The 15,712-nt window shown below is 37.6% G+C and overlaps 2 protein-coding genes and 1 long non-coding RNA gene across 4 annotated transcripts; 2 read left to right on the top strand and 1 right to left on the bottom strand.

The window, feature by feature from the left end:
• Positions 1–3,314: 3,314 nt before the first annotated feature.
• LOC141619492 (uncharacterized) lies at positions 3,315–9,907 on the bottom strand. Of its 2 annotated transcripts, XR_012531720.1 has the most exons (9): positions 9,442–9,848; positions 9,167–9,272; positions 8,104–8,196; positions 7,796–7,991; positions 7,530–7,708; positions 6,911–7,140; positions 6,481–6,644; positions 6,068–6,387; positions 3,315–4,626 (listed from the first exon to the last, which is right to left on the bottom strand). XR_012531720.1 is itself a non-coding variant. In XM_074436508.1 (8 exons), exons 1-8 carry the CDS (start codon positions 9,749–9,751, stop codon positions 6,223–6,225), a joined length of 1,443 nt encoding a protein of 480 aa, XP_074292609.1. In that variant the 5' UTR covers positions 9,752–9,907; the 3' UTR covers positions 5,807–6,222. The 2 variants fall into 2 exon arrangements, 1 of the variants encoding a protein (XP_074292609.1); XM_074436508.1 differs by lacking the exon at positions 3,315–4,626 and having other exon boundaries at positions 5,807–6,387; positions 9,442–9,907.
• LOC141619493 (uncharacterized) lies at positions 3,508–4,573 on the top strand. The gene has a single exon (XM_074436509.1). The coding sequence runs from the start codon at positions 3,620–3,622 to the stop codon at positions 4,571–4,573; it is 954 nt and encodes a 317-aa protein (XP_074292610.1). The 5' UTR covers positions 3,508–3,619.
• A 2,858-nt stretch (positions 9,908–12,765) lies between the features above and the next one.
• On the top strand, positions 12,766–14,055 carry LOC141622673 (uncharacterized). The gene is made up of 3 exons (XR_012533060.1): positions 12,766–12,815; positions 13,034–13,087; positions 13,981–14,055. It is a non-coding gene; the product is annotated as an uncharacterized LOC141622673 (long non-coding RNA).
• The last annotated feature ends 1,657 nt before the right edge of the window (positions 14,056–15,712 follow it).

Genomic DNA, 15,712 nt, shown 5'->3' on the forward strand with positions numbered 1-15,712 from the left:
TTTACCTTTGGTTTTGGCATAAAGACCAATGAAAAAGTAGATGATCAATTATTTGATAATGGACCAAATTAAGTGAGGAGGATCAAATTGTTCATTAAAAGCATTCCTAAATAGAATGGTAAACAATTGACTGAGACACCAAAATGTAATAGGTAAACAAATGACCGGGACAAAGAAAGTACGAGTTATCAATCGTTTATAAATAATACTCTCTTTGTCACAGTCATTTGTTTACATTTTTCATAATTTATAAGAGGTATTTTAATCAAACGTAAACAAATGATCGAAATAGTGTCAATATATTTCGTACGCATTAAGCACCTCACCTCATCGCTTACGCTATTGACCAACAACTCAATCTCTTGATCAAACCAACTGTAACTGGTCAACGTGACAACGGCTAACGGCTGGAGGCTAGCTTATAAATTATTTAGGATAAGATCACAAAATTAAGACATGGATTACGTATTACGTATTAAAGGATTCTAGAAATAGTGTTATTTCTTACATTTTAATCCAAATATAGCAATTGTTAAATCTCGCACATCTTTTACTTAATCTCACACATTTGTCTCTAATTTTCCATAATTACCCTTTATCATAAAAAAAGACCTAAAAAGAATTATCCCTCTTCTTTCTCACAAACCTAACCAATTCATTAACAACTCGACAATTATAGATCGTAATTCGCAAATACCACACGTATTTCTCCATTTCTATCAATAATTTTATTAGTACGGTCTTTTAATTAATACAGTATAATAATGTTTTTTTAAAAGGGTTTTTTACAATTAAGGTTTGGATTGATGTTGGATTAATATTAACGTAGGGGTAGTTGTGGCCTGTGGCGTCGTCGAACAGGCCGGAGTAGATTGATCGGAAGATATGGTCGGTCATCAAATTTGTGGCAGCCATGGGCCGTGATATGATGAGTAGCAAGTTGCTGACCTAAATTCACTTCTAACTTGGCAAATTTGATTAAATAGTATGTGAGGCTAGATGGATTGTTATTAGGTGGATTAATTAAAATGGCAAAACCTTAATTTACCAATTAAATCTTGATGCGTTGGAGGTTGCTGCAAATATCGAACTCTATTGATTTAATTGATGATGGAGCAATTGGTAGGGGGGCGAAAGGGAGAATGAGAGGTGTTTATTTTTTAGATTTTTCATTTTTTTTTTATCTTTGTGGGTGTGAGAAATGAGAGGGATACAATCGAAATAAGGGGGAAAAATGTGCGGGATTTAGTAAAATGGTGTGCTGGATTTAGCATGTAAAGTCTATATAGATGATATCCATAAACCAAATATATTCTCATTCAAAAATGTAAATTACTCGTATAATAATATATTGAGAGCTTGACCTATAAAAGACGCAAATAAAATTATTACGATTATCGATTGTCCTATTGAGTTAGCGCAAAATCTCATTGAAGACGGTACGTATCCGTCATTTTGGAGTGACGGATACCATTTCTTCTCACAAATGACCCAAATAGAGGAGAGAGGGAAGCACATGGGGGTGCCCCACCTTGTCCCCTCTATCCGTTTTGTGAGTGACATTACCCGTTACTTGCTCCGACCCGTCTTTAGCAAGACTAACTATTGAGTTAGTGAGTCAATATAATCGGTGGAGTTGATGTGCGAGTCACACATATATCGTTAGTTTAAAAAATAATAATTTTCTTTTGGTGTCAAATGAGTCATAACGATAGTCTTATAGGAGTATCATCGATGGGGTAATTCGAATCTGAGACTTATTTTCCACTAATGAATAATAAGAAAACTACTTCCATCCTCATCCTCTTGTGGCTCGTGTAATTAGGGGACTTTATGAGTAATTAGTGACCCACAAGAATGAATGCCAAAACATAATTAGACGCATAAAATTGTCAAATTTTGAGACATAAGACACAGGGGGGAACCTACATAGTAGCAAAGGGTAGCATTCGCTACCCCAAATCTCTAGAAAATGGTTAAGATTATCGACTTTTGCTACCCCAAATTTTTTAAATATGCACCTTAACATAAGTATAAAATAACATCAGAAAAGTTTGCTACTCCAAAATTTTATTTCTAGGTTCGCCCCTGATAAGACATGAGATGTGACCAGATATGTACTTAGTATTTCCGCTTATCTTCGCATAAAGCGCACCAACAAGGCAAATTTATTGACTTTGTACCAAAAAAATTAATAATTATTTATTACTGTATTAATTAATACTCCCTCCTAGTTTGATTGTTGGTTCCTCTTTCCTTTTCCATGCTAGTCGGGTGTTGGTTCCCCTTTCCTTTTTTGGTAAGTTTTTTGTGGTCCAAATTCAGGGTATGATATTTTGTGTGGTCCAAATCCATTTCTTTAATTTTGATGCCCAAAAGAAAGAGAACCAACAATCAGACTAGGAGGGAGTAACACTTATAAACCATTTCAAAGAGTAGACACAAATTTTCCTAAATTAATGAAAAATCGATTATATTTTATTAATCTCGTGAAAACAATGAGACTATTTAACTTTTTTTAACAGAAAATTCGAACTCGTACAAATCCACTCTTATCTTATTATTTCAATACATTTTCTAGAAAGATGTTCCCTTATTCACGAGAACACATTAAAAAAGGATTAATTGCTTTGTGTGCTGATTTATTATACACAAATTCTCATTGAAGACATGACATATCCGTCACAAGCTTGTGACGGATACCACTTTACCTCACAATGTACCCACTTTTTCTCTCTCTGCAACACTATTCATGTGGTCCCCTTTCTCCACTAACCTATTTTGTTACCATTTTATCTCACAAAATATCCGCCACAAATGGTAACCCGTCACAAGGGAGACCAATTGTTTATTATATTTCTAGAAAAAGGATGTTGTTGTAGCCATGAAGATCAAGGTAGCATTAGTCAACCTTGAATCAAAATTTGCTAGCTAGCAAATAAAAACAAAACTTGTTCTCCAAGCCACCATACCTCATATGACATATGCACATAGCCATACATACAAGTCACAAAGATTCTCATTTGTGACCCGTCAGGTCGTCACAAGCTTGTGACAGATAAATGTGATTATTTTATGATGAATTTGTAATCATTATCTGATAAATATGAATTTATAAATGATTACTTTTTATCATAAAATATAAATGGTTACATTTCCCGTCACAATTTGTGACCAACTACAAAAAGGACCAACTGTACAAGTAATAATAATAACAACAACAATAATACCTCAGTACCTCAATGGCTCCCGTAAATTACGGGGTAAGGGAGGGTCGGATGTACGTAGACTTACCAACTGTACAAGTAATAACAACACAAAAAAAATGTTTCTATTACTTCTAAAATGGTCAACTAAGTTAACCCTTCAAAGTTTCAAACACCCCAATTTATACTCTATTTACAATTCCTTGAGAAGTCTCTAGACATATTTGAAGTCTAATTTCAATTTCAACCTTTCCCTCCTTATATATTCCCCCTCTACTACCCCAATTTCCCCCATATACACACCTCTCCTTCAACTCCTATACCTTAAACTGACATTTCTCGTTCCCGAGTTTAAAATCTTGGCTTTGCCACTGCCAAAAAATAAAACTTAAATCACTTGAATATAGTAGTGCATGGGTACTCTTATTGGACATGTGGGACCGGGTTTCGGATTTTTTGTTATCGGGTTATGGCACTTGTACCAAAATCTACGACTACTAGCCCTTAAGGGTCCGTCGATGTACAAGTCTCGACCATGGTTCCCATCGGACCATGGTCTACTTAGACGACTCGAGTTGTACCTTATAATAACTGGCTGCAGTCTCTCAGTTGCCATGGAGCTCTTCATTGGCCCAGAGAAGCACCAGCCTTTCGACTCAGATGGCACCATTCCATCAAACCACCTTCACAACTTTGAACACTCGTCAATATCGCTAACATTCTTAGTGTACGCCTTCTTCGCCCTCGTCCTTGACAAATGGGCCACGCGTCCTGTTCCAGCACAACAGGACGTCCTGCAGTTCATGGGCGCGCTTGCATTTGCGCAGCAGCTATTGTTGTTCCACCTCCATTCAACCGATCACATGGGTGTGGAGGGGCAATACCACTGGCTCCTCCAGCTCGTCGTGTTCGTCTCTCTCGCCACCACGCTGCTGGGGATTGGCCGCGGTGCTGCAAGCTTTGTTGTCGCTTTTGTACGTTCCCTGAGTATAATGTTCCAGGGGGTGTGGCTCATGGTGATGGGGTTCGCACTTTGGACACCCGGGTTGATCGCGAAAGGGTGCTTTATGCACTTAGAGGAAGGGCATAAAGTGGTGCGATGTGACGGGGAAGAGTCTCTTCACCGAGCCAAGGCCTTGGTTAATATTCAGTTCAGTTGGTTCCTGATCTTGCTGGCAGTCTTCGCAGCCGCATCTTACATGTTTATGATGATAGTTTACGGGAATCGTACCGTTGAGTACAGAGCTATGTTGTCGTCGTCCACTGATGAGGAGGAGGACGACGTCGAAGCACAGAAGAAAATTAGTAACTTCGCCGAAACGCAAGGTTTCGGTAATAATAAGGTTATTGATCATATGGAAAGGTAGATTTTCAAGTTCATAGGGTAGAGTATGAAACTTGAATTCTTTTCTTCATATTTCTATAAAAAAAAAAAGAAAAAAAAATTAGACTTGTAAATATTTTAAGATAAATATATAGTTATTTTATCCTGAAACAACTTTTAAATTAAAAGAGTAGTTAAGTTGATGATGGTGTTAATTTAGAAGGATGATGTGATGAAAAGGAAACTCAAGATGGGTTAAGGAAGAAGATTACAAGCAAGTATTGTCTTACTTTATTGGATTGGATTGTAGTTATGGGGTTGAATATTTGTACATACTAGGTTGTACTTTTTCAGTCTCAATTATTTGTTTATCTTTATTAATTTTTGTGAGAGATATTTTAATTAAAGTTAAACAAATAAATGAGACGAAAGTAATACTTTGTACATACTAGGTAGTACTTTTACCATCACAATTATTTGTTTACCTTTATTAATTTTTGTTAGAGATATTTTAATTAAAGGTAAACAAATAAATAAGACGGAAGTAATACTTTCTACATACTAGGTAGTCCTTTTACCGTCACAATTATTTGATTACCTTTATTAATTTTTGTGAGAGATATTTTAATTAAAGGTAAACAAATAAATGAGACGGAAGTAATACTTTGTACATACTAGGTAGTACTTTTACCGTCACAATTATTTGTTTTCCTTTATTATTATTTGTGAGAGATATTTTAATCAAAGGTAAACAAATGAACGAGATGGAAAGTGTCATTTAGAAGAAAAAGTAGGGTTAATGATTTGTCGTGTGTTCATAATTATTTTTGAGATAAGAAAAAGTGTGCGTGTGCATTTGGATGATAGAATTTTGAAGTCAATTAGTTTGTTTCGTAACAGATTCAATTTGCATTATTCTTATCTAAAAAGGGATTTGTGACACATAATTAATACCAACTTCTCTATCATGACATTCACATCTAGTTTCATGTTCACGAAATAAAGATATGGTAAACGTAAATAAACAAAGTAAAAGAAAATAAATAAAGATTTACGAAAACGTAAATAAACAAAGTAAAAGAAAATAAATAAAGATTTACGAAACAAGTATGTTGTAAAAATGAAGCAAAGCTCTTCTACAGTGTAACTACGTCAAACATTTTAACTTATCATTCGTATTATGACCAATTAATCGACTACGACCTACGGAGCGTCAACCTCAAGTGTCCAGTCACCACTGTCTATACTTCTGGTGGGGCAGGGCAAAGGTACAAGATGGCAAAATCATACTCCGTATAAGAAAAACCTTTACTATCTACTACACTAGTTGGAGTTCACCCTGCAATGACTAGCTATGTAAACCATAATTTGCTAGTGTCGTCTACCGGGTTCACCAATCTAGGGGGAAAAACATTTTCCAAACAAAATTAGAAATGTTTTCTGATGATCTACTGAAGAGTGTAGTAAAACAAGGCTACGAGATTATCTCTACATGCAAGTTAATGTATACATTAGGCATTGAATAAGAGGGTCTTACTTGGGAAGCAATCTTGGAGGAGGCGGTCTATGAGGTAATAAGCAGGAGGTATGACAAGATGACCCAACCATGAAAAAATCCGTCTACTCGTCATTTGCTGGAATAAAGACGACATTTGATGATGATATAAGAGCAACAGCAGTATAGCAGGGTTGTCAGGTAAAAGGATAGAAGTTTGAAAATAGCAGACTGCCCAGGAAAATATACGAGGCAGCATATGCCCATATTAGATACGCCCATCTCCTCCTTTCTATACAGCCCATCAGATATGAAGCATACCAATATAACGGAGGGCTTGCTGATAAGAACCGAGTAGATACCTGTGGCGTTTTAAACACCCACGTCATCAGTGTTCCCCTAACTGCATTAAAATACTAAGCATCAAAAATCGGAATGATGAGTTATTGAGTTACCTGAACATGCATCACAAACAAAGCTGTAGCCGCCATGAAGCTTAAGTGATATATGAAAGGAAGCATCTCCATTGTATAGTATCCTCCTTTAACTGACACCTCCTTTTCTGCTGCACTACTGGATTTTACTCGCGGTTTGGCGCTCTGCTGCCGACGTCTCAAATCTATCACATATTTGTTCATACTGGGTTAAAATGGGGCACTGTCAGCCATAAGTAAACTGAAAAAAGAGGCACTTCAATAACAACTGTACAATAGATGGAAGACCCCATTTGTTCATTGTTCATATGAATAATGTGTCACCCAAGATTTCCAGTTAAACTAGTTAACCCAGAGAAAAAATATATCGACAATAACAATGGTCCAAGACTCCAATCAAAAATCATATTCCAGATAATTACACGTATACACTTCTCCAGTAAGATAGTACCTTGCTTTGCAGCACGGTGATCGTCAAACCTCTGCTCTTCACCTCTGGAGAAAGGCTCGTTAGCTGAATTGTTTTCCTTTGATGCAATTCCAAAACCAAGCGAAAAGAATTTCTCAGGCTCAAACTTTAAATAAGAAAAGATGGAGCAAAATGCCAAGGACAGAACAGGTGACGCTAGCAGAAAGTTGGGACTCTGCTTAAGTTGGAAATACCGCAAAAAGCCAACACCCCTGGAGCAAAGAGAGATTTGTGCTTGTTAAAAACTAGAAGCTCAAATATAAACAATTCCGAAATAGAGTTGCACATGTGGAGACAATTGAAAGCACTGATTATGATCACTCAAACAAACTGACAAAGGTATGTCTTAGGCACTCAGGAAACATTTCAGCTCATATTTTAGTCTCAGGGTAACTAAAGGAGAGAATAGTGTAAGAGATTGATCCGAACAAATGAAATGAGAGAAGATGGAATCCTTTCAACCAAGGGCTTATCAGACATTAAAGATGGCTTTAGAATCTAACTGACTAGAACAGAGTAGCATCCAGTATGCACTGGAATATTAGGAAGCATAAAAATAAACAGAAATAACAGGCGCTATAGGCAAAGCAGTTGGCCATACCAGTACTGACTTTGGATAAAACTGTACAACAAAGGAACCTTTGTCCTGCACCAAGGCCTCATTTCATCAGTATTGAGCCCATGACAAAGGTTGTAGTAACCATACGCTTGAAAGGCAAGAAAGGGAAGGCAGATGCAGATACATCGAAAAACACCAGCTAAAAGAACTTTCACAGCCAACTGAAGACAAGAAATATGCACATGTTAATCTCATTTCAAGCCACAACAACACCAGAAGACCAGACGTAAAAGATGGCGAGGACTTACAAGAGAGCGCTTCTTCACATAAACAGCATGATAAGCCTGATGCAACATCTTGAAACCACAATATCCAGCATTAATTACTCCATTTGATCGTGCAAAACTAGATAGTGAAAGAAGAAGAACCGAAGTATTGTTTGCTCCAGAAATCAAGTAATAGACACCACCAATCGAACATAAAGCATACAAGCTTTCTGTATATCTGCATATTACTAGACACTATCAGGCACACGTAGTATAGCTACGTAGACTACATTAATCCCAAGAGGCCAAGAGTATAATTTTTGAATTCAACAAGGGACGATAACTGTTACATTGATGAGTAGAATATCGAAGCTGGGTTAAAGCAGAACAGAATTGATGCCCTCAGCGATGCATCTTTATCCTTTAAAATAGCAATCGAGAGCCTATTAGAAGATCACACAATGAAAACATGAGAAAACACAGTATCAGGCAACATTGATGTACAAATTAAACACTAAAATGCATTAATAGTGGAACTCTCCGTACAAGATAAAGAGTTCAGTAGAAAATGTTATGTCGGGTCTGAATTTAATAAAAGCCAGAAACACGCAATATTCTGCTCTGATTAACTGATCAAGTCAAGGTATTTTGTTAATGATAGGAAACTGAAATATCCTGGGAATGCAAAACCTTGAATGCAGTTAAGTAGTTAAAATTAAAGGTAAACCACGCCAATAACGTAGAACTCAAAGTCTAGGTAATGTCAGCAAGTCAATTCCGAGTGTGCAAGGAGAACAAGCACACAGATACTGCCGTGGCAACGTGAAGAACTTAAGTCAAACAGCTACTGTAGCAAGGTCACGATCACATAGTTCAAAAACATACTAGTAGAAGACGGGAATGTATTACTCGTAGATATTTACATTTACATCCTCAGCAGAAAGACCTTAATCCGCACTAAGATACACTATTCTCTTATCTTAGAGTCATGTTTCATTACGGCATCAGTCCTACCACTCGATATTGATACACAATTTTTGCATACTCGGACAATGAGCTATATAATTACAATCGCGGCATAAGACAATCATCGGACAATCACCAGTAAATATTACTCCCTCCGTCCCGGTCATTTGTTGTCCTTTCGTTTTGGCACAAAGACCAAGAAAAGAGGAAAGAGCCAATTACTAAATGACATGTGGACTAAATTGAGTGTGAATGAGCAAATTGTTCATCAAATGCATTCCTAAAATAGAAAGGATAACAAATGACCGAGACACCCAAAAATAGAAAAGGACAACAAATGACCGGAACAGAGGGAGTAATACACAAATTTTGCATACTCTGACACCAGTAAACTGTACAAACAAATTCCAATTACAATCGCGGCAAAAGACAGTCACCGGAAATCACCTGTAGAAGTAGAGTGCAGCAAGGACAAAAGCCAGGTTGTTGATAACATATCCAGACAATGCTAGCACAGCTCTATATCCAATCACCGGAATAAGCGGCCGAAAAACTATCTTGATATTCAAAACACAACAAAATCAATGAGGTATATACAAGCATCATAGAACCGTATACTACAACAGTCTGTCAGTCTGACAGAATAATTTACGATAACTCGAAATGAAAATTGCGTAAGCGAATTGCATCGAATGACCGCTACTTACGACAAAAACACGAACCTGAATTAGAAACAAGGAAGATTAAAACAGGAAGGAGAGGCAAAAAGGCGTAGGTCTGCTCATACTCGTAACCACATTGAGCAATACGAAGGAAGTAAACGGAATCCCAAACAACACTTGTTTCGATAGCGGAACCGATACCGGGGAAAATAACTGAATGTGGTGATGAATCGGAAGGGGATGGTGATAGACAATTAGGGTTTAGAGATGCGGATGTATCGTATGGTGAAAAGATTGATCTCCATACGATTATTAGGGTTACGATTAGGATTCTTGATGTGATTGCGTATCGTATGAGCGATGTTGACATTGAATTGTTGATTGATGAAGCTGGTGATATTTGAGATTTCAGTGGGAGTAGGAGATCTCCGCCATTTTTAACGGTTTTCCCCTCCTTTTGCTTTCCATTTCAATTTCAATTGACTTTTTAAGTCCTCGAAATTAACCCGCTCCGAAAGCCTAACCCAAGACTTGGAATTGACTAGAAGTCTAGAACTATAACAGCCGAAGCTAGACCTAGCGAAACGGGTTAACGGGTCGAGTTCGGGCCGGGTTAACTTGGCTTTGTCACATTATCGGGTTAGTTTGGGTCGGGTCGGGTCCTTTTGGGTTTTAGGGTTGTTTCGGGTAGGGCTGAGCAAAACCGGATATCCGATCCGGATTTTAAAACCGGTTCGGATATCCGAATTTAAAATTATCATTTTTCCTGATCCACATCCGATCCGAATATTTCGGATATCCGAAAATCTGGAATCCGAAAATTCGGAGATCCAGATTTCGGAAACCGGATTCGATCCAGATTTAAATTTACATTAAAAATTACACCGGGGGTGGTGGTATTGGGCTATTGGCAGACTAAAACTAAAGGCAATTTCGGTCCATTTCGCATTTTGCAACCCACTAAAAAAGGTAACGTCTTCGATCGTATAAATTATAAGTCTTGATCGCATAAATTACAAGTCTCGATCGCATAAATTACAAGTCTTAATTTCATAAATAACAAGTCTTTATTACAAATTTCAAAACTAGTCTAAAAACCACATAAACTAAACATAAATTTTGCTTTTTTTTTATATATATATATAATTTTTTAAAATTCGGATCGGATTCGGATATCCGGTTTTAAGAAAATCACAATCCACATCCGATCCAGTTTATTCGGAAAAAACCGGATCGGATATCCAATTTAAATGGTATCCATATATTCGGATTTTTTTATTCGGATTTCGGATCGGATTCGGAAAAAAAATCGGATCGGATATTTTTTGCTCGGCCCTAGTTTCGGGTAAGTTTGTTGGGTTATTTTCGGGTCAAGCGGGTCGAGTTGTTTCGGGCCAGGTCATTTTCGGGTTAAAGATTAAGAGAGAAAAAGGCATTTCAAGTCTTTTGGGGTTAATTAAAGTTATGTTTTGTCGGTTCATTTTCGGATTGGTTTGTTTCAGATCGGGTCATTCCGGGTCGGGGTTGTTACGGGTCCATGAAAGCTCGAGTCATTTTTGGGTCAGGTAGTCAATTCGGGCTTCGAGTGCGGTAGTTCGGATCGATTTCGGGCCTCTGACAACTTTTTCGGGTCGGGTCAATCGGGTCTAGGCCGACCCATTTTGAATTTCGGACCTACTACGATATGCTGCCCGACTCCACAATGGGACAAATTATTTTGAGTCGGGCCATGTTTCGATTAATGATTAAGAGAGAAAGTGATTGAATTCATTTTGGTTCAATTACTCAATTAGAGTTATGTTTTGTCGGGTCATTTTTAGTAGACCTGGTAAATCGGGTTAACGGGTCGGGTTCGGGTCGGGCCAATTCGGGCCGGGCTAGTTCGGGTTAGCTCGTGTCGGGCCGGGTTATTTCGGGTTTGTTGGTCGGGTCTGTTTCGGGTCAAGCGTTATTTCAAATCTTTTGGGGTCAATGATTAAGAGAGAAAAAGGCATTTCAAATCTTTTGGGGTCAATTAGAGTTATATTTTGTCGGGTCATTTTCGGGTTGAGTGGTTTCGGGTCGGGCATTTTGGGTCGGGTCTGTTACAAGTCCATGAAAGCTCGGGTCATTTTCGGGTCGGGTCGGGTTAATTCAGGCAGCGGGTGTCGTTCGGATATGGCAGCTCGAGTCGATTTCGGGACTCAGGTTAACCTTTTCGGGTCGGGTCAATCGGATCAGGTTGATTTTGCCAGGTCTAATTTTTAGGTTGGGTGATTTTTGGTAGGGTTAGTTACGAGTCAACAAAACTTGGGTTATGTTCAAGTTAGATCAGGTCAATTTAGATTTCAGATCACATTCTCGACCTGACCGGACCGAATAACTCGAAAATGTGATGCATCCGAACTGACTCGATCTGAAATGGCCCGACTGACCCGTTTGCCAATGGACGGATAGACTTCGCAAAGTTGACCCGACCTGAAAAGGCTGACCCAAGACCCAGAGTGACCCGGAAGTACCTAATCCAAATTGAACCAACTCGATCCAAACTAGACCGAAACTTTGATTGACCCAATGTTGATCCGACCCAAAACTACCCAAATCGTACATGATACGAAACGATCCAAAGTGATTCAAAATGGCTTGTAATTAGAAGTATCCATTCATACTAATATTATACTCCCTTCTATTCACTCTTTTCTTCCCTATTTCCTAAAACGGATTATTCAGGCTTTATTCACTTTCTTATTTTGGAAACTTTTTACTCTTATTTTATTCATCTATCTCCCATATCACCAAACCCCACCCAACTCTTTTACCCACATTTTATTACTTTTCTTAATGTTTTGACCCCACAATTCCTTATATTAACTCCTAATTATTCATTCCTCTCTCTTATCGCCAACCCCACGTCCCCACCCAACTCTTTTACTTTTATTTTATCCCTTGCCTTAATACCCGTGCTCACAAATACGGGGAAGAAAACCCTAAAATAGGAGGGAGTATAAATCAAAATAAAGGGTTCACTAGTTGCAACGTTCCATAATGAATAACTAATTTTGTAAAATAATATTTGTTAATCAAATTAATATTTAATATTAATTAATTAAAGTGTTTTGACATTGACTCGACAGTCTGACACTAAATGACCTATATCCAAAAATGTCCTGACTCGTCCCGTCCCAAAGTAACCCAAATCCGAAATGATAGACAACTTGAATTCTGAAATTGATTCGAAACGTGAAATGACTCAACTAGATCCGAGATGTGGGACAAATTCGAAATCTCAATTCAAATTAACCCGATTTAAATCTGACCCGACCCGATTGTATGCGACAACACCAATACCTAAACGAAGTACTCGTGTCGCAACACTCCTTATAATCTTCCCCAAGCCTTGGGATACAAGCAAGTAAGCGACCCCAACACAAAACCCCGCTCAAAATTCTGAAACGGTAATATTCTCCCCCCCCCCCCCCCCCCTTTTTATGATTGTTGTTAATTGGGGTTTTGATTTTGAATTATGCTATACTATTGAATCACTGATTGTTTATTAGGGTTCTGAATTTCGATTTAGGGTTTTAATTTTGAATTATGTTATACTATTGAATCATTGATTGTTTATTAGGGTTTTGAATTTCGAATTATTATATTTTCTATTATTGTTTTTCAGGAATTATGTTAGACAAGAATCCGCGTTATGTATTTGGAGGTCCAAGCACTCCTCGTAAGTTCTTTAATTTTTCCAGTTTTTCTTAACCATTTTAACACTGTCAATTATTGAATTTGTGTTGTGAAGTTCCTGGGAAAACTGTAAAAACTAAAAATTGCAAATTTGTCACCTTTAATTTGGTGAAATTGTTATTAATACTGTTTTGAGGTGAACATTTGCAGTCGGATATATCTGTCACAATCTTGTAATGGGTCAAATATCACTCGTCATAGCTTGTAACGGATACGAATTTGTGAAATTGCATATTTGGTTACCCATTTTTTCAGTTCGTGATCATACATTTGGTGATACATTACAGTTCAACCCCACCAAAAAAAAATTGGGATTTTTTTATCATCTAGGCATTGCTATTAACACTTGTGATAAAATGATAAAAAATCGGAGCCCGGAAAAGTTTTCTAAAGTTTAATTGTACTAATCCACTTTCATTTTCTGGAACACATGGAGCACAAAAAACAACTTGACACATGAAAGCGGGCTCAAGTAGTCAATCAGAGTACACGTATTCGCATAAGACGGGCAATAAAATGATAAGAAACTGTTTTACTTGGTACAAATTGCTGAGAAATATAGTTAGGTTTAAGAATTTGTAGCTATATAGGGATAAGTAAAGCTTGAAGGCAGAGTTAATGGTGTCTTTGTGGTTGTGGATGGAGGCCTAAAGGGTGGAACAAGAAGAATAGATGATCAGCTAATGGTGCTATTGATTTAGTGGCTAATTGTACAATTGAGGCGTAGCATTGATATATTTTAAATTACTAGGTTACAATGTAGTTTTAGGAGAAACGCAGTTGTGACATAGAAAAACCCTTAATTTTTCTCTCTAGTGTATTTGATTATTTGTTATTTGTTATTTTCTATATTCATTGGTTCTAATTTATTTGCAGCCATAGAATCCCACCAACGGCCTACTCGTGAAGATGTTGATACATATTTGCGTATGTTCTACACTCTCTTTTTTCGTTCATTCTCCATTTAATATTTGCCAGATATGTCAGTGTATGTTCTTTTTTTTTATTTTATAGTTGGTCAATTTCATGGCTTGTATGAAGTTACAAACGAAGCAGTGTAGACACCTCGTTTCTGCACCTCCCGCAAACCACCCGTTGATGATTGGGCCGCATGTTTGATTCGCGGAACGATTTGTGACAGTTCGTAAGATTATCGTCAAGTGATTGCTCAAATATTAATGTCGACCTCATAGTTGTCATCTACGTCCTGATACGGTCGTTTTGGCAGTAATTAGAGTACATTCGGAGTCCGGGTCAAAAACCGTCTCCATTTTCTGATAACTGTTAAATCCCGAGTCGGAATGTTCTGGAATGTTCCGGATATTTCTATTCCATATTTTACAAGTTTTATCTTTTGGCAAATAATATCCCGTAATATTCATGTTAAATATTAAGGAAGATCGAATTATTTCCGTCCTACCATAACTCAAACACGGAAATCTTTCTTCTTGGGAGGAAACCTCCGGGAATAGACGCAAGAAGCAGTGCCGCGCCTCTTCCAAGAGAGACGCTGGGTCGCTGCGCCTCTTCCCGTGCCCTTCTCTCGCATGTTCCACGTATCTTTTTCATATCTTTCCGAGATTCACTTCCAAAGAGTCTCCGAAACCCTATTCCGTCGTGTGATTAGTATAAATAGGAGCCTTCGCTCCTCATATTTCTCACGCGAGTGTCCGCCCTTCTCTTCTCCCTTTGCATTCTAGACTTTGTTCTTACTAATTGGCGCCTACGTGCTTGAACATTCGACCACGTAAGCTCGGATCCTTCCGGTACCGACCTCTCCGTTGCATGACCGACCAATTTGACCAACTACACCAATAATCAATTTAATCAATCAACTTAATCGTTTTCCTCTTACGAGGGCACTTTCTTTGCATTCGCGTCGAGCATCACTAATCGATATCTTAGTCCTTCTCGTTTCGTCAACATGTAAGTCTGAGGGTGTATAATCTCTCTTTTATTTATTGTATTTATTTATCGTATCACTCATGTAAGGTTTACGTTGAAAATACCATTAAAACCGATTTCTAAAACCGTCTTTAAAACCTCTTTTTACGGATTTTCAGTAGACAAACAGTCGAGAAAAGACGCAAAGAATCGCTCGCGCCTCTTGAAGGAGCGCATTCTGCGCCGCGCCTCTTCGTGAGGCCGCGCAGATTCGCTTCTTTTCTTCTTCCTCGTCCTCGTAATTGCGTCTTTCTTATTTGTTTTCGTATGTTTCTCTTTAATTCATTCACATAATCATCATCAATAATTCATATGTATATTATTCATCATTCATTCACATGTTTAATTCATTGTTAAATCCGACTTAAATCCCTAATAATCCAATATTTGCGGGTTTTCGCCATTAAATTCATTCCGGGTTTTAGAGATTCAATTCGTCCATATTGGGTTTCTGGAATTCGTCTTTGATACATTCCATCTGTTTATTCATATATTCGTCACTAATTCATCATATTTAGTCCAATTAATTTGTTTAGTTAGTTTAATTCGTTTATCGATCATTAATCATGTAATTAATTCGTCTACTTCCGTCTCATTCATGTTTTACTGTTTTTATGACTCATTCATATGTTAAATAACCTGCTAATCACTTTCATCCGAGTAA

This window comes from Silene latifolia, chromosome X (assembly GCF_048544455.1).
Source record: "Silene latifolia isolate original U9 population chromosome X, ASM4854445v1, whole genome shotgun sequence".
NCBI classification, from domain to species: Eukaryota; Viridiplantae; Streptophyta; class Magnoliopsida; order Caryophyllales; family Caryophyllaceae; genus Silene; species Silene latifolia.

Coding starts and splice junctions, on each gene's coding strand:
- LOC141619493 (XM_074436509.1), top strand. CDS start 3,620: ATGGGTACTCTTATTGGACATGTGGGACCGGGTTTCGGATTTTTTGTT.
- LOC141619492 (XM_074436508.1), bottom strand. CDS start 9,751: ATGTCAACATCGCTCATACGATACGCAATCACATCAAGAATCCTAATC. Junction 6,645..6,910: donor TCACCGTGCTGCAAAGCAAG/GTACTATCTTAC, acceptor AATATGTGATAG/ATTTGAGACGTCGGCAGCAG. Junction 6,388..6,480: donor TGTTTGTGATGCATGTTCAG/GTAACTCAATAA, acceptor AAAACGCCACAG/GTATCTACTCGGTTCTTATC.